At 43.7% G+C, this 21,933-nt stretch overlaps 2 protein-coding genes and 1 long non-coding RNA gene across 3 annotated transcripts; 2 read left to right on the top strand and 1 right to left on the bottom strand.

The window, feature by feature from the left end:
• Nucleotides 1–5,172: 5,172 nt before the first annotated feature.
• On the top strand, nucleotides 5,173–5,436 carry LOC123101367 (ankyrin repeat-containing protein At2g01680-like). The gene has a single exon (XM_044522853.1). It carries the CDS (start codon nucleotides 5,173–5,175, stop codon nucleotides 5,434–5,436), a length of 264 nt encoding a protein of 87 aa, XP_044378788.1.
• Nucleotides 5,437–7,630: 2,194 nt separating this feature from the next.
• LOC123107100 (uncharacterized) lies at nucleotides 7,631–8,789 on the top strand. Its single transcript, XR_006451590.1, has 3 exons — nucleotides 7,631–8,088; nucleotides 8,211–8,283; nucleotides 8,643–8,789. It is a non-coding gene; the product is annotated as an uncharacterized lncRNA (long non-coding RNA).
• A 10,302-nt stretch (nucleotides 8,790–19,091) lies between these two features.
• LOC123107099 (WRKY transcription factor WRKY62) lies at nucleotides 19,092–20,379 on the bottom strand. Its single transcript, XM_044529098.1, has 4 exons — nucleotides 20,216–20,379; nucleotides 19,862–20,125; nucleotides 19,629–19,745; nucleotides 19,092–19,519 (listed from the first exon to the last, which is right to left on the bottom strand). The coding sequence occupies exons 1-4, from the start codon at nucleotides 20,282–20,284 to the stop codon at nucleotides 19,154–19,156; spliced, it is 816 nt and encodes a 271-aa protein (XP_044385033.1). The 5' UTR covers nucleotides 20,285–20,379; the 3' UTR covers nucleotides 19,092–19,153.
• Between the last annotated feature and the right edge of the window lie 1,554 nt (nucleotides 20,380–21,933).

The following is a 21,933-nucleotide window of genomic DNA, read 5'->3' as shown; positions in this document are numbered from 1 at the left end:
TCTCAACGGATTTCGACGGAGCCCTATTTAAAGTGAATGCGGCAGTCTCTAAAGCATAGCCCCAAAATGATAGCGGTAAATTGGTAAAAGACATCATAGATCGCACCATATCTAATAGAGTGCGATTACGACGTTCGGGCACACCATTACGCTGAGGTGTTCCAGGCGGCGTGAGTTGTGAAACTATTCCACATTTTCTTAAGTGTGTGCCAAATTCGTGACTCAGGTATTCCCCCCACGATCTGATCGCAAGAACTTGATTTTCCTGTCATGTTGATTCTCAACCCCACTCTGAAATTCCTTGAACTTTTCAAAGGTCTCAGAATTGTGTTTCATTAAGTAGACATACCCATATCTACTCAAGTCATCAGTGAGGGTGAGAACATAACGATAGCCACCGCGAGCCTCAACACTCATTGGACCGCACACATCAGTATGTATGATTTCCAATAAGTTGGTTGCTCGCTCCATTGTTCCTGAGAACGGAGTCTTGGTCATTTTACCCATGAGGCATGGTTCGCACGTGTCAAATGATTCGTAATCAAGAGACTCTAAAACTCCATCTACATGGAGCTTCTTCATGCGTTTGACACCTATGTGACCAAGGCGGCAGTGCCACAAGTATGTGGGACTATCATTATCAACCTTACATCTTTTGGTATTCACACTATGAATATGTGTAGCATTACGCTCGAGATTCATTAAGAATAAACCATTCACCATCGGAGCATGACCATAAAACATATCTCTCATATAAATAGAACAACCATTATTCTCAGATTTAAATGAGTAGCCATCTCGAATTAAACGAGATCCTGATACAATGTTCATGCTCAAAGCTGGCACTAAATAACAATTATTGAGGTTTAAAACTAATCCCATAGGTAAATGTAGAGGTAGCGTACCGACGGCGATCACATCAACCTTGGAACCATTCCCGACGCGCATCGTCACCTCGTCCTTCGCCAGTCTCTGCTTATTCCGCAACTCCTGCTTTGAGTTACAAATGTGAGCAACCGCACCGGTATCAAATACCCAGGAGCTATTACGAGTATTGGTAAGGTACACATCAATTACATGTATATCACATATACCTTTCGTGATGCCGGCCTTCTTGTCCGCTAAGTATTTTGGGCAGTTCCGCCTCCATTGACCACTTCCCTTGCAATAAAAACACTCAGTCTCGGGCTTGGGTCCATTCTTTGGCTTCCTCCCGGCAGCTTGGTTACCGGGCGCGGCAACTCCCTTGCCGTCCTTCTTTAAGTTCTTCTTACCCTTGCCTTTCTTGAACTTAGTGGTTTTATTCGCCATCAACACTTGATGTTCCTTTTTGACTTCTACCTCTGCTGATTTCAGCATTGCAAATACTTCAGGAATGGTCTTTTCCATCCCCTGCATATTGAAGTTCATCACAAAGCTCTTGTAGCTCGGTGGAAGCGACTGAAGGATTCTGTCAATGACCGCATCATCCGGGAGATTAACTCCCAGCTGAGTCAAGCGGTTATGCAACCCAGACATTTTGAGTATGTGCTCCCTGACAGAACTATTTTCCTCCATCTTACAGCTGAAGAACTTGTCGAAGACTTCATATCTCTCGACCCGGGCATGAGCTTGAAAAACCATTTTCAGCTCTTCGAACATTTCATATGCTCCGTGTCTCTCAAAACACTTTTGGAGCCCCGGTTCTAAGCTGTAAAGCATGCCGCACTGAACGAGGGAGTAATCATCAGCATGTGTCTGCCAAGCGTTCATAACGTCTTGGTTCTGTGGGACGGGTGCGTCACCTAGCGGTGCTTCTAGGACATAATCTTTCTTGGCAGCTATGAGGATGATCCTCAGGTTCCGGACCCAGTCCGTATAGTTGCTGCCATCATCTTTCAGCTTGGTTTTCTCTAGGAACGCGTTGAAGTTGAGGACAACATGGGCCATTTGATCTACAAGACATATTGTAAAGATTTTAGACTAAGTTCATGCACTACAAGAAATATGTCAACTTATGACCTTCTGTCAGTGACCCTCGAAGAATTGGTCATAAATTTATGACCATTTTAGACCAATTGGTCAAAAGCTGTTCAGGGGGCTTCAAAGCCTAAACCATTGCGACCATTTTGGTCAGAAAGGTCGTAATTTCCTTACACGAAATGGTCACAAAGCAAACAGTGCTAGTCCGCTGCCTTATTTCTAGTTGTTAATGACCAATATAGATGGTCATAACCTTGTAGATTGTGGTGGGTTGTGATGACTAGGCGCCATCTCATCAGTTTTGCCTATGTGTCATGTCCATGTGGCAGTTTTTGCCCTAGGTTGTGAAGCAACCTATATTTCTATCATTCCCAAAATTCCCAAAAATATCTCATAAATTCTTTGGGTCATATCTTCATCAAATATGTAAAAATCCTTCCTTGCCTAGTTCAAAACTAATTCAACAATATTCATTTTCCTATTATGTTCACAATAACACTTTATGAAGGAAGTGCTATTTATATATTCTTGATTGCCCTACGAATTTTTGGGCACTCTTTCCTATCCAAATCGTTACCGCATGACAAAATTCAGCTCCATTTGCCTAGAAAATCTTCCTCGGCAAATTTCCAAAGTTTTTGTCCACCTAGAAGCATTGTGAAGGAAGTACCTTTTTATATCTCTAAATGACATGAAATTTATACAGTTTCTTCATGTGCCCAAATTATCACCCTCCTCTAAATTACAGCTCAGTCAAATCATCTATGTGAGCTCAGGTTCAATTTATATCTTATGGCCAAATTGGCACATTGCAAAGCAAGTGTTATATAGACCCCTCCTATTACCATCAAACTTTTCGGGTACTCTTCCATACCCAAACCATTGCCACATGATAATATTCAGCTCAATTTTCCTAGTAAATCTCTCTTGGGAAATTTCCAAAGTTTCTACCTCGAGAGAAGCTTTGTGAAGTAAGTACTAGCTAGGCTTACCCAAATGATCTGAAAATTGACCAGCGCATGACCATACCTAAGTAACTTACCTACACCAATTTTGAGCTCATTTCATTCATCCAATCTCTCTCACTAGTTTTCCCAAGTTTCTGTCCATAGAAGAGCATTGTGAAGGAAGTACTACTTTGGCATGTCCAAATGGTATCAATTTTCTACAATGCTTTCCTATGCCAAAATAACCATCCTCCACAAAATTTCAGCTCAATCCATTCATTATTTTGAGCCGAGCTTCAACATTCATATTTTTGTCCAGCGTGGTACTTTGCAAAGCAAGTACCACCTAGGATCCTCCTTTTGAGCTAAAAATTTGTGAAGACATTCTCCTTAGTATATGATCATCCTCAGCCAAAAGTCACACCCATTGGCCATGTGCATTTCCCGTACCGCTAATCAAACACTTGGCTGCTAATTCATGTTTGAGGATCGATCGATCTTCTCGTGAGAATCTTATGTTGTAATTTTCTTCCTAGCACCAACCTAGGGAGTGCCCAACCCACTAGACATGCCTAAACCACCCAGAACACATGGCAACATTATGGTCACGCGATGACCACGCGACGGGCATGCGAGTTTACGCGCTCTAGAGTCGGCCACCGCCCAAACCTCGACGTATCGCTACCAAACCATGTATTTATGATTAAATAGGTCCTTATGTAACTAGAAATTATTTTTGGAAAAAATAAATAGCAAACTATGAGGCAGCTGCAGTTCAAATTTGACTAACTTCCAACTGAATCGGCGGAAATTTGTCTTTTTCACGAGAGGTGGATCAAAATTTTTTACACCCAACCATTTTGTCAATTGTGCATTAAATATGGCCTAGTATTTTATAAAAATGATTCGGTCCAATTTTGCAACAATTATTTGGTAGTTCCTTCACAAAAAAACCTCCTTTCGGGCACTCGAAAAATGGAAAATGGTTTTTTCGTCCAACGAAAATGAAAACTTCCTTAGGCAACATTGTTTGCCATTACAATATGCACCCTTGTGCATAATATGAGATCATTTGAACAAACTATGCCATGAATGTGGCCATAAGATTGATCATTTGGCTTGAAAGCCATTGATCTCCACACATGATAGCTCGTTTCTGAGAACACTTTTTTAAAATAATTTCTGTATTACAAGTTTGTTATTTTTCCTAGGAACTTGGCCACATATGATGACATAATGCGAAGGTTTCCCAATTTTTTGATTTTTTTTGAATTTTTTATACCCGTTTCAAAATGCAGTCAAAACGGCGGGAATGACCGTTCCTAGCTAGTGGTTGAATCTTGGAATTTTTTGGTGTTTCTCTGATTAAATAGATACTTATGTACCTAGAAATGATTTTTGAAAAAAATAAATATCAAACTATGAGGCAGCTGCAGTTCAAATTTGACCCGCTTCCAACTGAATCGGCGGAAATTTGTCTTTTTCACGAGAGGTGGATCAAAACTTTTTACACCTAACCATTTTGTCAATTGTGCATTAAATATGTCCTAGTATTTTATAAAATTGATTTGGTCCAATTTTGCAACAATTATTTGGTAGTTCCTTGACAAAAAACCCTCCTCTCGGGCACTCAGAAAATGAGTAAAAATAGCTAGAAAGATCAATGCATAGAAATTGGTCCTTATCCATAAAATGTGGTCTAACTCTAGTGAAAATTTGTGTGGTGCCATTTTGCAAAATATTTTAAATAGCTACTTCACAAAATCCCTCTATTTTTAGTACTTAGACACTTTTTAAATCACTGCTTTTTCGACCAATCAGGACTCTTCCCACGGATCGATGACATGGCGCCCATCCATCCATCCATCCATCCATCTCTCCATCCCACATCCATCCATCCATCCATCTACAGAAAAAGGAAAATAAAATGAAAAAGAGATACCCCCACCCGCAGCCCAAACCCTAGGTCAGATCCCATCGACTCCCCCCATCGCACCCCTCCTGTCCTCGCAGCCGCCGCCACCTCCTCCTTCGATCCAGTCCTCTCCCCGGCCTCCTTTTCCCGATCCAGTTCTCTCCCCGCCACTCCCACCCACCGCCGACCTTGCAACCCTCCTGACCACCGCCGCCGACCTCGTCCCTCCCTCCCCTCACCATCTCTCCCTACCCTATGCCCCAGATCGAGTCTAGCAGGTCGGCCGACATGCCAGGGTTCCATTTGGTCAGCTCCGCGCCGGCTCTCCGGTTGGCCGCCCGCCCGATGATGGATCTCCTGCCGCTCTCCCACCAGGCGCTCTTCGCAGCCGTCCGATCCGCGGACGCCGAGGCCGTGCGCCGCCTCCTGGCCGTCGCCGAGGAGTCCGCGCTCTACATCGCGGCGGAGGCCGGCGCGCTCGAGGTCGTGCACCTCCTCCTCCCGCTCTACGACCTCGAGGCCGCCAAGCTCCGCTCCCACCTCGACCTCGACGCCTTCCACGTCGCCGCCAAGCAAGGGCACACTAGTGAGCCCCTCTTCTCGCTCGATTAGTAGCTCGGGGTCTTCTTCAAGTTCGCCTGCGGGGTGAGTTGCCCGAGCATTGTCCCGCCCGTGCTAGCTGCATGTTTAAACTTCGCAGTAGGTTCTCTCCTGAGCATTATCCGATGCAGGATATGTCATCCGTACGCGTTGTGCTTTGATCTGCTTGGTTCTAGCAGTTACGTTGTTTTCGAGTGGATTTAGGCACTGCCTGTTAGATCCAGTGTCAGGCGATGGGTTGCATGCTGATGATTACTGCTAGGTCCATGCTAGTGATTATTTTGTATGGATGATGATACTGGCGTTCCTTCTTTTTTTGCAAGTACTTTTTGGGAAAGTCGATAGACTCCGTTGCTCCATCTGTACATAATTCTGTTTGTGTTCGTTGTAGTGGTAATTATGGCTTTAATAGTTATTGAAGATTGCACCTGTAAAGCTAGATCTACTTGGATCCTGGTGGCTTCTTTTGCCAAGCAATATCATGTGCTTATTAGTTGCAAGCTGTATTGGTTTGCTTTGCTTCCATGTTAATTCTTTGTTTCCCCTTTGTGTTAACCACCTTGTGCTGTTGTACAGAAACTTTATTGAGAAATTGTCAGTTAACAGTATTTTTCTTCTAGGCCATCGGGGGATCTCTGGCGGCAGCACAAGGAGCAGGCAGCGGAACAGCAGCACTGGCACGGGCTTATATATTGTTGGCTTGTAGCATAAACTGTTGGAACGATAGCATAAATTGTTCAGCGTCTTGACACACTAATGCAATTGTACTGACAATTGGTAGTAACCAAAATCGTATAAAGGCAGTCTGCTCTCTCTTTAAATTATATTTCATAAACTATATCGAACCACTACAGCTGCTATAGATTTGAGATTCACATCTTTTTACATTGCCTGCTCTAGGAAGTTACTGTCGTGTAGTTAGTCTTCTTGCACTGCATTTGTACAATTGTATATTCTTGCCACTACTAGGTGATTCCTTGAATTATTCAGTCTGTTGTAACATACCAGTTTGATGGAATGCCTATGGTCTAAGGAGATAAACATTGGTATCCAAAATAGATCTACCTAAACCAACAAGCACAAAACATGCATATCCCTTTAATCTGCATTAGTGCGTCTAAGTGGTTAGTGTATTGTAAGCTCCATCCATGGAGCAGTGAAATAAGCTGACGCTGTATAACGTGCAGCTAGCTTGCTGTTTAGACATTTTCCCGTTTTTAAGTATTACTTTTCTCTACATCTTTGAATTGGATCGTCGATCTTTCCTGGAGTCGATTTTGCGCTAGAGCTTCTAAAACTAACCAGTCCAGGGAAGAACTTCTTTCTTATCTTCATACATTCTGGACCTTTTCACTACCCTCAATTCAGTTTCTACAACACGACAATTTTAAAAATGCTAGTCGAGCAATCTTTTAGAAAGCATAATGCTAGTGGGATCTACTCGGTTCATGCTTACTTTGGTCTGCATGACAGTCCTATATGAAGTGCAATTTTGTACTGCTTTCTTCAAGGTTTAGGGTCCAGGCATATGGCTCACTGTTCGTACTGTCCCAATGCAGCAGCTTCAGCTTCGCCTGCTAGTCGTCTGCGCCGGATGCCGCGCCCGGGGCCACTGGTGGCCTCGAGGACGACGCCCAGGCTAAGGCATACGAGGGCGCACCACCACCGTATGACAGGACCAAGCGCATGGTCATCCCCGACATGCTGAAGTATGTCAGCGTTGGACTGCCTTCTATATCTTGGCGTGTGTCTTGTATGTGTGTTTGATGTTGACGTTGTTTGTGGTTTTGCAGGGTTCTGAGGCTGCAGCCTGCGCACACGTACTGCCTCCTCGGCCAGCTCTCCAAGGAGGTCAGATGGAACTACGCTGACACCATCAGGGTAAGCTATTTCATTGTGTTGTTTCTTCAGTGCTCACTAGTTGCTAGTGTTCGACTGCTACCAGTGGGTTAAGATTAGTCTTTTATAATTGTTTTCTTGAGGATGAGTTACTGGGGCTGTTCAGGCCATGACTCGAAATTTTATTTGTTTTCTTGAGGATGGGCAATCTTGTATAGCTGAAAGTGATACATTCTTTGAAAACTCAGCTTCTACTATTCACCTTGTAGATTTTTTATTCTGCAACATATTTGGTTTTGTCTAATTAAAAAATTGGTCATGCTCACGAGCAGTATATATGCACTTGGTTGGTTCATTGTTCGCAGTTTAGCTACACAAACTGACTGACATTGCACAATAAAATGTAGCAGATTTGCTAGCAATCCTTCTTTCTCTCGTATAGAAGTACATGCTATCTAACGTGAGCAAAATCATTGCGTAACTACAGGTACATCATATGACTAATTTACACAGAATACTGATACTCGACCCCATGCATTCAGTTTCAGAACTTGAAACTAATTAACCTGTGGAAACTAACCTGACTAGTAGCTTCTCTGGCTTCCAGTTTACAACTTCCAGGATATCAATCATTCATTCTCAAGTTGCTGCTGGCAGCTACAAGTCGCCCTTTTCTGGAATTTTCATGTTCTTTTTTTGTGCGTATATGCCTTCCTCTTTGATTTTGAGCTTGTGATTGAGGTCAATTGATGGTGGTGGTTGTGCGATGCAGATGTTCGGGATGGCGGAGAAGGAGATGGAGTACCGGGTCGAGCTTTTCAACCGGTGAGTGATGAGACTTCTAGCTGCTGTACTACCACCAGTCCACCACCCGGGTGGGGCTTGTGAGATCAGATCGCTTGTGAGATCAGATCGCTGGTTGATGCAATGAATTGTGGTTATTGCAGGCAAATTTGGGGCTGAGGAAAGAAGACGAGGAGCAACTTCTCTCTGGTCTGGTCGTTGGAACTTCAGGACAAGGTACGTAGCATCCCCATCTCTCTCCCTCTCTTTCTCTGCTTACAAATGCCGCTAAATTAAGGAATATTTGATGCAAATCCTGGCTGTGTAAGGAATTCAAGAGGGATTTGTATGAACAAGTCCAGTTTTTTTAGTTAGTACCAAACAGAGAAGATGGTGTCCAGATTGGCCAATTTTGCTGCTACCACATGGATTTGTATCTATGCAACCATCTTCCTACTGTTTGTGTTGTTTGAATTGCAAGAAATTCAGCTTTGGGTGACCTGCACTTAGTTTAATTTCTTTGAATAATCAACCATATTGTTTCTGTATTGTTTTGCTGCTGTATTGTTTCTCACTCATGATTGATCTACTGCCAGGTGAAGGTTTTCAAATGTTGAAGGAGGAGGACAATAGGAACTTCTGTGATGTCTTGTCATCTATTTTCTTTTCTTTGTTGTAGAATAGTTCTGTTTGGCACTTACTGGTTGGATGTAAAGATATGTACTGCTAGAATGAATGCATGTAACTATATTTTGGGCTCCTATAATATTTCATGTTGCTTTGAAAATGTATCGGAACTGGGCTAGGCCCAAGATAACTTGTAGTGTGATGTGTTGTAATGTCAATGGCATAATAAAAGAAGTTGGATTGGATCAATTATTTCGGCCCAACCCAAGATATATTGAACAATTATTTTTGAGGGGGAAACTTGAGAGGCCCAGTAAAGAAATGGCCCGGAAAAAACAAGACCAAAAAAATCTGTCAAAAGGGATAGGCAAAGAAATTTAAAAGGTCGAATTACTGGGCCAGGCCCATGTAGCTAGTGAAAATTAACAGAAATAAATATATATTGAAAAGGCCGAATTGTTGGGCTAGACCCATGTAGAAAATTGAATTGGACCGGGCTGAATCTTGTGCCACGTCAGATTGCCACGCTGGATGCCTACGTGGCCTGGGGAGGTTGCTAGTGAACAAAATGCCACAATAGACGTATTTTGGTCATAAACGTTTGCGACCATTCCAGAAGAAAGGTCGCTATAGTCAGTTTACGACGCCCAGCTTTTGACCTTATGTTTTTGGTCACAAAAAGGTCATAAATGGAAATTGTGACCTTTCAGTGACCAATAGTGGTGGTCATAAGTTGACATATTTCTTGTAGTGATGATAATTAAGTTCATCTAATCAAATTATTAAATGAACTCCCACTCAGATAGACATCCCTCCAGTCATCTAAGTATAACATGATCCGAGTTAACTAGGCCGTGTCCGATCATCACGTGAGACAAACTAGTCAACATCGGTGAACATCTTCATGTTGATCGTATCTTCTATATGACTCATGCTCGACCTTTCGGTCTTCTGTGTTCCGAGGCCATGTCTGTACATGCCAGGCTCGTCAAGTCAACCTAAGTGTATTGCGTGTGTAAATCTGTCTTACACCCGTTGTATTCGAACGTTAGAATCTATCACACCCGATCATCACGTGGTGCTTCGAAACAACGAACCTTCGCAACGGTGCACAGTTAGGGGGAACACTTTCTTGAAATTATTACGAGGGATCATCTTATTTAAGCTACCGTCGTTCTAAGAAAATAAGATGTAAAACATGATAAACATCACATGCAATCAAATAGTGACATGATATGGCCAATATCATTTGCTCCTTTGATCTCCATCTTCGGGGCTCCATGATCATCGTTGTCACCGGCATGACACCATGATCTCCATCATCATGATCTCCATCATCGTGTCTTCTTGAAGTTGTCTCGTCATCTATTACTTCTACTACTATGGCTAACGCTTTAGCAATAAGGTAAAGTAATTACATGACGTTTATGTTGACACGCAGGTCATAAATAAATAAAGACAACTCCTATGGCTCCTGTCGGTTGTCATACTCATCGACATGCAAGTCGTGATTTCTATTACAAGAACATGATCAATCTCATACATCACATATATCATTCATCATTCATCACAACCTTTGGCCATATCACATCACAAAACACTTGCTGCAAAAACAGGTTGGACGTCCTCTAATTGTTGTTGCAAGTTTTTACGTGGCTGCTATAGGTTTCTAGCAAGAACGTTTCTTACCTACGCCAAAACCACATCGTGAATTGCCAATTTCTATTTACCCTTCATAAGGACCCTGTTCATCGAATCCGATCCGACTAAAGTGGGAGAGACAGACACCCGCCAGCCACCTTATGCAACTAGTGCATGTCAGTCAGTGGAACCGGTCTCACGTAAGCGTACATGTAAGGTTGGTCTGGGCCGCTTCATCCCACGATGCCGCCGAATCAAGATAAGACTAGTAAAGGCAAGCAAATTGACAATATCGACGCCCACAACTACTTTGTGTTCTACTCGTGCATAGTAACTACGCATAGACCTAGCTCTGATACCACTGTTGGGGATCGTAGCAGAAATTAAAAAATTTCTACGCATCACCAAGATCAATCTATGGAGTATTCTAGCAACGAGGGGAATAGGAGTGCATCTACATACCCTTGTAGATCGCAAGCGGAAGTGTTCAAGTGAACGGGGATGATGGAGTCGTACTCGCCGTGATCCAAATCACCGATGACCAAGTGCCGAACGGACAGCACCTCCGCGTTCAACACACGTACGGTTGGGAAGACGTCTCCTCCTTCTTGATCCAGCAAGGGGGAAGGAGAGGTTGATGAAGATCCAGCAGCACGACGGCGTGGTGATGGATGCAGCAGGATCCCGGCAGGGCTTCGCCAAGCACAAGCGGGGAGGAGAGGTGTTACGGAGGGAGAGGGAGGCACCAAGAGCAAAGGTGCGGCTGCCCTCCCTCCCTTCCACTATATATAGGGGCTAGAGGGGGCGCATTCCCCCTTGGAGATCTCATCTAAAGGGGGGGGGGCGGCCCCTGGGGGCAACGGCCCCCTTAGGGTTTCCAACCAGGGGGCGCATGCCCCCTCGGGGGGCAACTGCCCCCTAGGGTTTCCAACCCTAGGCGTCTTGGGCCCTTGGGTGGGGCGCACCAGCCCATCAGGGGCTGGTTCCCACGCCACTTCAGCCCATGGGGCCCTCCGGGATAGGTGGCCCCATCCGGTGGACCCCCGGGACCCTTCCGGTGGTCCCAGTGAAATACCGGTAACCCCCGAAACCTTCCCACTGGCCGAAACTGGACTTCCTATATATAAATCTTTACCTCCGGACCATTCCGGAACTCCTCGTGATGTCCGGGATCTCATCCGGGACTCCGAACAACTTTCGGGTTACTGCATACTAATATCTCTACAACCCTAGCGTCACCGAACCTTAAGTGTGTAGACCCTACGGGTTCGGGAGACACGCAGACATGACCGAGACGCCTCTCCGGTCAATAACCAACAGCGGGATCTGGATACCCATGTTGGCTCCGACATGCTCCTCGATGATCTCATCGGATGAACCACGATGTCGAGGACTTAATCAATCCCGTATTCAATTCCCTTTGTCAATCGGTACGTTACTTGCCCGAGACTCGATCGTTGGTATCCCAATACCTTGTTCAATCTCGTTACGGGCAAGTCACTTTACTCATACCGTAATGCATGATCCCGTGACCAACCCCTTGGTCACATTGTGCTCATTATGATGATGCATTACCGAGTGGGCCTAGAGATACCTCTCCGTCATACGGAGTGACAAATCCCAGTCTCGATTCGTGCCAATCCAACAGACACTTTCGGAGATACCTGTAATGTACCTTTATAGTCACCCAGTTACGTTGTGACGTTTGGCACACCCAAGGCACTCCTATGGTATCAGGGAGTTGCACAATCTCATGGTCTAAGGAAATGATACTTGACATTCAAAAAAGCTACAGCAAACAAACTACACGATCTTTGAGCTAAGCTTAGGATTGGGTCTTGTCCATCACATCATTCTCCTAATGATGTGATCCCGTTATCAATGACATCTAATGTCCATAGTTAGGAAACCATGACTATCCTTTGATCAACGAGCTAGTCAACTAGAGGCTCACTAGGGACGTGTTGTGGTCTATGTATTCACACATGTATTACGATTTCTGGATAATACAATTATAGCATGAATAATAGACAATTATCATGAACAAGGAAATATAATAATCATTTTATTATTGCCTCTAGGGCATATTTCCAACATGTATGTAAGATAATTCAATAAGTCCTGAGAGTGATAGGATAAGATATGATTGGATCATTTCTCAAAAAAGAAGAAGATATGATCGGATCATTACAAAGACTCAATGCACCAACTTAAATTAAATAGACAAATCACTAGGACTATGAAGCATGAACTTTTTCTTGGCATATTCTCTGTACATGTGAGTGTGCGGTTGTCTGTTGTTGAGTTAGTCATGCCTCACACGATTACGATATCTGATATTAATTGTTAATGACATAAGAACTTTAACTTATTTATGGAGTTGGATTGATCATCGCTTAAAGCTTAGGTTCCTTCGCGGTTCTATATCTCGTGAAGATTTTTTTTTGCGAGAGAAATTTCCAATCTGTTCATCAATCATGGCAGTATAGAGAACACTAGAGGTAATAAAAATCACAACCATGTCCATGGACCATCCAAGAACGAGTACAAACCCTAGGGCAAGCCAAAGACGTGCCTCCGTCATCGCCCCTCCCTCATCGGAGCCGGACAAACCTTGTTGTAGTAGATAGTCGGGAAGTCATCGTGCTAAGGCCCCAAAGGACCAATGCATTGGAGCAACAACAACCACAAATGAAAAGAGTTGTAGATCAGAAAGATCAAACCTGTAACCACACGAATGAAGATGAACAAAAACTGGATCCAGATAGATCCACCAAAGACCAGCACCGATCGAATCCCACGAGATCCGACGGACACCTCCACATATCCTCCAACAACACTCTTCGCAAATATAAGACGGAGAGCCTTCTAGGTTCACAAAATAAGCCAATTATCATGAGAAATTTTCTAGTGCTACAAACAGTCCGCCTGTCACCGTCTTACCATTGCTAGGTAGCAACCCCAAAAATTCCTATTCTTTTAAAGAATGGACTATTGACAAGATATATGTCCAAAGTGAGAAGTCGTTGAAAGTGGCTAAGTTCATAGTTAGCAAATGTTATGCATAACATATGTGAAGATTCATAGTAGCTAGGAGATACTCCTTGTTGAAAATTCGAGGGCTCCCTAAGCTCCGAGATGAACCGTAGAACCCGCCGCATGGTGACTCTAATAATCACACTCTTAAGGACCTTCACTTTCGGATATCACACTCTCACAATGGGGTAACTCAACCCTTTATTATTCACAACTATAAACTTGATACAACTCTTTATCTATGGCTACCTCTTACTACTATGGCATCTCCGTCTCTCTTGCTTTGTAGCTCTTACTCCATAGCTTTCTTGCTTTGTCGCATGCATGGGAGGGGTGGCACCATTATTATAGGATTACAATAACGTTGGACCTTTACCAAGTGGAAACCATCCAAGCCTACAACTAGAAACATCTTTTTAGATAATAAGAACAAGGAGTGCCTGACTTTAAATTAATAAAGATGAGAACGACAATAGTAATAGCTTACATCATGGTACAACATGGTTCAAAATAAATAGAAGGTACAAGGTGCAACTCAAGGATGAGCGCAAAACTGCTACAATATGCATCCTAACTATCAGAAGCACCTATGTGGACGGCGTGAAGAAGCTTGATCTTTTGGAGAATGGATTCCGAGGCTTCATTCTCCTTCCTGTTCCCTAGAGGTCGCCAGAGCTGAAAATAAATAGACCATTTGAAGATATAGTTAGCCGGGTGGGACGGAATAATTCCTTTGACGACGAGTTTGTTACGGGTAGTCTAGAATGCCCACACACTAGAAACATCTTCATTGTAGATTTATCTACACCATTGTGTTTTTACTCTATAGCTTTTCATAATTCTAGAGTTCTCTTTAAATATGTTCACCATGATTATTCATGGAGGTTCTTGAATCTTATTATCAAATATCCTCCTTTCTCAAGATATACTTCATAATCCCCTAGAAGTTTCTCACTTTTCCATGAACACTTTATCAAGTATCTTCCATGACAAAATATCTTGTCTTCTTGAGAGCTCAAGAACCTTCTAGAATATTCACAGGTATGCGGTACTTTATTTTCAATACTACTCTTAGTGAGCGATTCCCCACTCTCTAAAATATACTTTGTACTAAATTAGTGACAATTAATATGAATCGAAGAAGTACATCACTAATATACTTCTAAACATATATATTAACCATGAACTCAAATAATCAAATATGTACTTTAGCTAGACTATCCTCATTTCCTACAAGGATCACATTATAAGAGCATCTCTAACTAATCCTTTAAAAGGGTTGCAACCCCTAGAAATTGCTAGTATAGAGAAAAATAACACTACGAGATTTCTAGTAGCACAACTCATCCCGATAACATTTCTATAGTCGACTCTAAAATCACACCCATATGCCTCAGAAATTTCATCCCTTAGCAGAAAGGAAGTTTCACTTTCCAATCTGAATCTATCACCACACCATTCGGAATGTGCCGCCACTACAGGCCATCCACTGGCGTCGTCAACATCAGTGTGCCTCCTCCATCACTCTCCATGATGCCTCAGCCCTATATGCACCTTCCTCCCGCCCTTGGACATGGTCGTCGCTTGTAGCTCGCCGCCAGCCAGCAGCTACTCGCGCATTGATGCCCGAGCACCGTCCTGAAACTCACCCCCAATCACCGCCCTTCTCCCCCCATGCCTCCCTTCCCAGCGGCTGGCAGGCATCGTGTCGACTGTGCTCGCTGCCGAGAGATCTGAAGCGGTGGCTCAAGGTCTGTTGTGGCCGCCACCCACTCCTGGTTGTGTTGCTCTACCACCCGCCACGAGCTACCTTTGTGTCTGTTGTTTGCCGTCGCTGGAGCTCTGGAAAAAGATACCCAAAAAAACACCTTTGGCCCACTCATCCGTGGGTGGGCCTTACCGTTTGTGTTGTGTGCAGAAAAATAATTATAGAGTAAACATTATAATTAGTTAAAGCAGTGTATCCTAAAACCTAGCAATTTAAAGAGACATGCCAAATGGAGGCACACCCAGCTAGAAAAAAACAATTTAAAGAGACTGCATCCAAATCACTGAAGATAATTTGTTAGGTTGGTCATAGCGGGGATAACATAGGTAGTATCATGCACTTGAGACTCGGAAACATACTTATGTGGTAGGGAATTAAAGAAGAGAGAGATGGTTATAGTACTTCCTCCGTCACAGTTTAGAAGGCACAGTTAAATTTGCGTGCGTCTCCATAATAGACAAGATTTAGGGTGCATTGCATTTATTTCTAGTAGCTAATTAGTACTCCGATATACTATTTCTATATGCATGCGTAGTGTGAATGCTATTTTTTAGTCCATCCCACAATCAATAGATAACCACCTAGGTATCAGAGAATTTCCAAGCGCGCCTTCTAAACCGTGACGGAGGGAGTAACATAGGTAGACACTGCAACATAATAAATATGATGCTACTAGAGTATGTGTCATGCATAGCAATAAGTGAGACCATCTATGATACTAATCTATAATATTATGCATTATAAATATAGTATCATACATTAATATCATATGCATGATAAGATACTAGTATATGATACTACCCACTATGACCAGCCTTAGAATTGCAATGGATCGAATAGCTGATCTGACCCTATATTTTGTTCTTTTCACCTTTCCCACAGGAAATTCAGGCGTAACTTGGGACGTACTACAAAATATGCCTCCGATCCGATCTTGGCAAGTGTGCAATGATGCCAATGCCCGGCCCGGCTGTGAAGTAGACGGCCGGTCAAGCAGGAGACGAGAAGGAGAACATGTGCGTCCACTTGAGATATCGATGCGACGCTCGGGGAAAAGCAAATCGATCTTTTCTCGTCCGTGCGCCGGTCGCGTCATCACGAGGATGCACCGCGTGTGTAGTACTAGTACTACCCGATCCGCTGTCACAGGAAGTCAGGGACAAGTCGGTCGCTAAGTCTTGCAGCTCCAAATTAACAACGAGATATGGCGTTGTCTGCTCAGCGTCAACTACTACTAGTTGGCTCGCTTGATTTAAATTAGCACCACGTGCTCTGTACGACTGTACTGTATACAATTACTACAAACTACCCGGAACTAGCGTCTTGTGTGTGTCCATCTGCGCCTGCGCTCGTCACGCACTCGTGTAGCCTAATGATGACGTCACCTTGGTGACGTTGGTTTTCATTTTAGTTATATCATTGCTTGCAAGATCCAGTAGTTAGGTGTCAAGGAGGTTTGCTTGATTGTCATGATTAAATACTAGTGCTATCTCTAGTGCGTGTTGAGAAAGCTCATCCTCTCACGTATTTATGTTTCAAAGTACAACTCTCTACTTTTTTTTTACTAAATGTACGACACTACAAAATTGCAAGATGCAAAGAATTATATATGGACAAGTAGGCTACATGACTAAGCATCTTCTATGGTTTAATAACTGTTTGTTTGTTGTAATCATTTGCACATTATATTGCTCTGTTGTGATTTGTTTTGTACTCTGCTTAATAAGTAATAAGAATGGTTTCAATCTCCTTTTCAAATCTTTTTCACATCTATTACACAATTGATCCTGTCAACAGCTTTCCACCTTATCAAGCATGCCATGTCACCATCCACTAGCACTATTTTTCAGGCATGGGCCACATCCACTAACTTTAATCTACTATATCTAAATAGTTAGCCTCCCACTACTAGATTTTTCTCAACATGCATGCTTCCACATCACCTTAATTATTTGTAGCCATTCAATCAAAATGGTGTGAACTTAGGCTGGTCATAGTGGGGAGTAACTTATACTAGTGTCATGCATATGACACTAGTCTAAGTTACTACCTTCATAGTGCAAAATAATATAATAGTAGTGTCATAGATGGGTTCATTTGTTAGCTTGTAGACTCGTCCTTTCTCCAAAACCGCTATGTTACAGTAACATATTATGTTACTCTAAACACCTCTCTCTTCTCATTAACTACATGCCACATAAGCAAAATTTTATTGGAGTGCGTTATGTTACTACCTAAGTTAGTCCCACTATGACTAGCCTTAGAAGTAATGCATGTACTCATAAGTTACACTATGTGTTGGACCCTTGGAGCAAAAATATATAGTATATGCTTAACATATTGTTAAAAGATGGTGTCACATTATGTGGACTCCAAAAGGTTTCTCTTTTCTGCATCATGTTGTCACATACTTCGTATGTTTATTGTTTTTAAAACATACACTAAGAACACTCTTATATTTGTATTTTCATTAGGTTTTGTTTGTTTGTTTTTAAGCACTTATTGATGTATTTGCTTTAACATGTTCCCGCGGCAACATGCGGAGCATCATCTAGTTATTACAACATGCACTCTCCCACCTCAGCAAGTTATGCATGCCATACGTGTCTGCCATGTCATAATTAGTCACATAATTATCCACATCCTACATCTTACACAAACTCGTGTCATTAGCATGTCATCTTATTCATGTGGTATGAAAATTTAACTAGAATTTCTTGCACACATTGATCTTTAGGATGTATTAAAGAGTGAAAATGTGAAAGAAGGCATTACGTGCATACAAGTATTGGCTCTATTCATAAATGCTAAAACATCATTTCTTGATAAACTCTACAATGCTACCACATTTTTTGGAGATACATTTATTGAAATGAAAAAGGAAGAAATACTAGATATTAATCTGACAGTATGACTTAAGATGTTTTTATTTCAAAAATTTCTCAAACCGTTAAGTTGCCAACTTAACAAAGTAAATGCTAGGGTGCAGTAATAATATTTCGTAGCTACATGTCTCTTAGTGTTTTAGCAGGTATATGGACGTGCAAGTTTGACAACTTTCAAAAAGATATATTATGTGAGTAATACCACTCATAGATCTACCGTTGGTTTATGCATGCTTTGAGGCTTGCACTTTCATTATATTCATGGTAGCAGATATCATCTTACAACTTAAACAAGACACACTCTACATTTTCACATGACTAAAACAAAGAACAATGAGGCCTAGTTTGGACTACCACCTAATCATTAATTCAGTTTTCAACACCTAACATACACACAAATGAATTTATAAAAAGTGAAATATGAATTAGTTATGTGGTCTCAATGCATGAGTTCTCATAATAATAGGGGGTCTCCAAATATGCTAAAACGTTATGCTCTCTTCCAAATTTTTGCATGAGTAAACTGGACGAAACATGCAATAGATGAAACATGCAAAATGGTTTTTGCAGTCAGTTTATAATAAGAGCTACCTAGATATTTTTGTACTGCAAGCGGTTTTCCATGAAGACCACATGTGAGAAGGTTTGGCGCAAATTATTCCCTAAGAACATGCAACATGCTTAAGGCCTTGACCCAAGATTGTAGGATATGTTGGTTCAAGGCTGAAAAATCTTATGCTTCTGAGACCTCAAACAGCACTCACAAATTCAATCACCTAGCATACGTCGGAAAACCGCGTCGTCTCTACCTCCGGCGAGGTTCTGGCAAGTCCTCGCTCGTGACGCGGCCGAGCGCTCGCCACCAACATAGCTGTTGCGACATTGTTGGCTCGAGCTCATCGGACTATCCAATCCGAGCGGCGACGAAAATGCAATAGGCCCCCACCCGCACCGGCCAACCCTCATCCTTGCCTGCACCCGCGACACTATGGCCATCTCGGCATCAGATCGGCTCTCCTGACTCCACTGTGCTCAAATTGACTGATGCTTACAAAGTTTCAGCTGACAAGAAATAGCAAACGCGCAAATTATACCATAAGAAACCACCATTGTGTCGACATTTCTGTCCACACCTAAATACTTGGGCACATTAACTTAGCCGGGCTGGAAAATTTTCCAGTATTCTCTCAGCCACCGCATTTGTTAGAGCATGCATGAAATCTGCATCATTCTTGAGAGAATTCACCATCTTGTCCAACAGAAGATTCTGAAATTCAGGCGTAACAACCTCCCTCTGGATAGTCTCCAGGTCCAGCCTCGATCCTGACCCATGGTTCGTCATGTCTTCTAGCCTGATCGTCCGGCCGGACGGGTTAATGGAGACCGAGCACGGCTGTGACCTCGCGTACCCTGTGGACTCGTTGCCGACGAATTCTCGCTCGGGGGATTTAGCGTGGTTGTGCTCGCCCTCGTAGGTCGCCACTAGCTTTGACCTGTCCTCCGCGTCTCTCTGCACCTATGCAGATCAAAATTCAGCAAAATCTCAGAGTACCTGATCATGGGTGCGAACGTAGGTAGCATGGGGTAGAACAGGAGATGACTATTTAGAACACATGGATGGATACCTTCTTCTTCACGGGGCAAGATGGTGCAAATGCGCAGCGGAAGTAGGATCTGGGGTGCGGGTTGTCGCGCGTCACCTTCTGCCCATACTTCCTCCACTGGTACCCGTCCTTGACGCCCTGCGCGAGTAGCAAGCAGCGAAGAAAGCACCGTTCATGTCATGCATGGCTCGTGATAATCAACAAGGAGTGCGTGATGGGAATGCCAATGCGTTGTCGCAGGATGTTCGACTCACAAGGTTGGCGTCGGTGTCGGCCGGCTCCGCGCGCGCGCAGACCGTCCTGACCTTGGGCCGCGGCTCCACCGTCACGCCGGCGGCCTCCTCCCTCGCTGCATTGGAGGCAGAGCCGCTCGGCGCCCAAGCGGCGGTGACGGCTGACGCTGGAGCCCTCGCCAGAGCACGCAGGTCGGGGCGACCGGCGAGTATGGCGCCGAGCGTGCTGGCCAGCCGCCGGTTCTCCTCGCGCACTCGCCTCAGCTTCTCTTCGAGACCCTCAGCCTGCTCAGCGTTCAAGAACGCAGTGATCAGCAAGTGCAGTTACAAAAATATTCATGGAGATCATCAATGAGGGGGGATCATCGACCGGACCGTCGGGGAGCCGGCGATGAGCGGGAGAAGCCCGGCGCTGTCGGTCGGGCATGACGAGCCGTCGTCCATGGCCTCAGCAACACTGCATCAGGCGTCGCTACTCCCTTGTATAGGCACCTTGCAACGTGGGAGGAACCGAGAATTTTGTGTGAGGACGCCGAGGACGCTGCGAGGAGATTGATTGATGCAGGTCCGTGATCGTTCGCCCTCGTGTCGTGTTCCCCTCTCCCATTGACTTGACTGACGGACGCATCGACCAATTTCCTCACGAACCAGTGTGTCATCCCCTGACGTCCTCCGTGACGCGTATTTTTCACGTCAGAAAGAGGACGACCGATGCTAGCAATATATTAGAACTGCACACTTACGTTGCGGGTGACCACGTCGTATTCAATTTAGCTTTGTGTGAAGTGGTTATTTCTTAGTCGCGTCCTTGACCTCAAGGTTTCTTATGGAGTAGGTTGTTTACTGAACTGAACTCCTGTTGTGCAGCACGGGAGAGAACATTCAGACAAATTCATCATTTTGTTTTTTATTTGACTGCTGATGCAGTCGCTGTCCACCTCAACATAATTATGTCCGTAGCCAGCACACGAGGTGTTCTTCCTTTTCGTGCAAGTGGAGCATTATTGCTTGCTGATCAAGCGGACGAAGAAGACTGGTACCGTTAGAGCAGCGAAGACTTGACGATGTGCAGCGAAGATCAAGCGGAGAAGATTTGAGAACTAAAACTAGACCCCATGTGCAGTGAACCTTAGATGCTACGGTAGATTTCAAAAAGGAAATGGAAACTCGATGCTATGGTAAATCCTCCCATTCTACCGTTGAGAATAGACCTCATTTATTTCTCCGGAAGCATGCATCGATGGGCTTGCCTTTTCTTTCTGTTGCTTTTTCTTTCTCACATTTTCTCGTATTTTATTCATACTTTTTTGTTTTTATCTTTTAATACAGTTTATGTTACTGTTTTCATTTGAGGGGAAGTTTATGTTACTTGTGTCGTCGAATTGTCACGGCAGATGTCCTAACAGAAGGACTTAGTCGTATGACCATCGCAACTAGGAAGCTTAAAGGGGTTAATCGGGACAAAGGACACGAGAGGTTTTATACTAGTTCGGCCCTTACGATGAAGGTAAAAGCCTATGTCTAGTTGTGTTGATATTGCTGGAGTTTCGATCACCAAGAGGCTAGTTCGCCGGCTTGGTTATCGATCTCTTGTTTCTTTTCCTAAGCCGCCGCCGGGTCGTCCCCTTATATACACGGGTTGACACCTGGCGGCCAACAGAGTCCCGGCCGGTTTATAAACGTGTCCGGCTCGGTGACTTCTTTACATGCCTTTCCTTACAAGTCTTTCTTTTCATACGGTGGTTTACAATATTGGGCCTTAAGCCGTCTCTGGGCTTTAGGCCTTCTACAAGTCTTAATAAACTATCGCCTTGAAGGTTACTGGGCTTCTTTTGTAATCCGCCGTTGGGGTCGACCCGGCCCCTCCTGGGCGGGTCTTTATCTGTTAACTATATCCCCAACAACTTGTAACTAGACTTGAACGGACAACCTTTTGAAATACGTAACCTTTTTATAGATACTAGCAAGAGAGCTAGTGCGTTGCAACGTGAGACAAAATAACACACACTTTTAACCCAATAGCCGTGACTCAAGCCTCCAATAGGTCCACATCCTTTATTTTAACAGGGCATCATATTTGTGTTGCCGCTTAT

This window comes from Triticum aestivum, chromosome 5A, assembly GCF_018294505.1.
Source record: "Triticum aestivum cultivar Chinese Spring chromosome 5A, IWGSC CS RefSeq v2.1, whole genome shotgun sequence".
NCBI classification, from domain to species: Eukaryota; Viridiplantae; Streptophyta; class Magnoliopsida; order Poales; family Poaceae; genus Triticum; species Triticum aestivum.
The sequence above is the reverse complement of the archived record's forward strand: the minus strand, read 5'-3'. Positions and strand labels throughout refer to the sequence as shown.

Bases quoted from the DNA above. Each gene is read 5' to 3' on its own strand.
- LOC123101367 (XM_044522853.1), top strand. From the start codon at position 5,173: ATGGATCTCCTGCCGCTCTCCCACCAGGCGCTCTTCGCAGCCGTCCGA.
- LOC123107099 (XM_044529098.1), bottom strand. From the start codon at position 20,284: ATGGACGACGGCTCGTCATGCCCGACCGACAGCGCCGGGCTTCTCCCG. The intron at 19,746-19,861 runs GTGAGTCGAACA...CTACTCGCGCAG, and splicing joins CCGACACCGACGCCAACCTT to GGCGTCAAGGACGGGTACCA. The intron at 19,520-19,628 runs GTATCCATCCAT...TGATCTGCATAG, and splicing joins CTTGCCCCGTGAAGAAGAAG to GTGCAGAGAGACGCGGAGGA.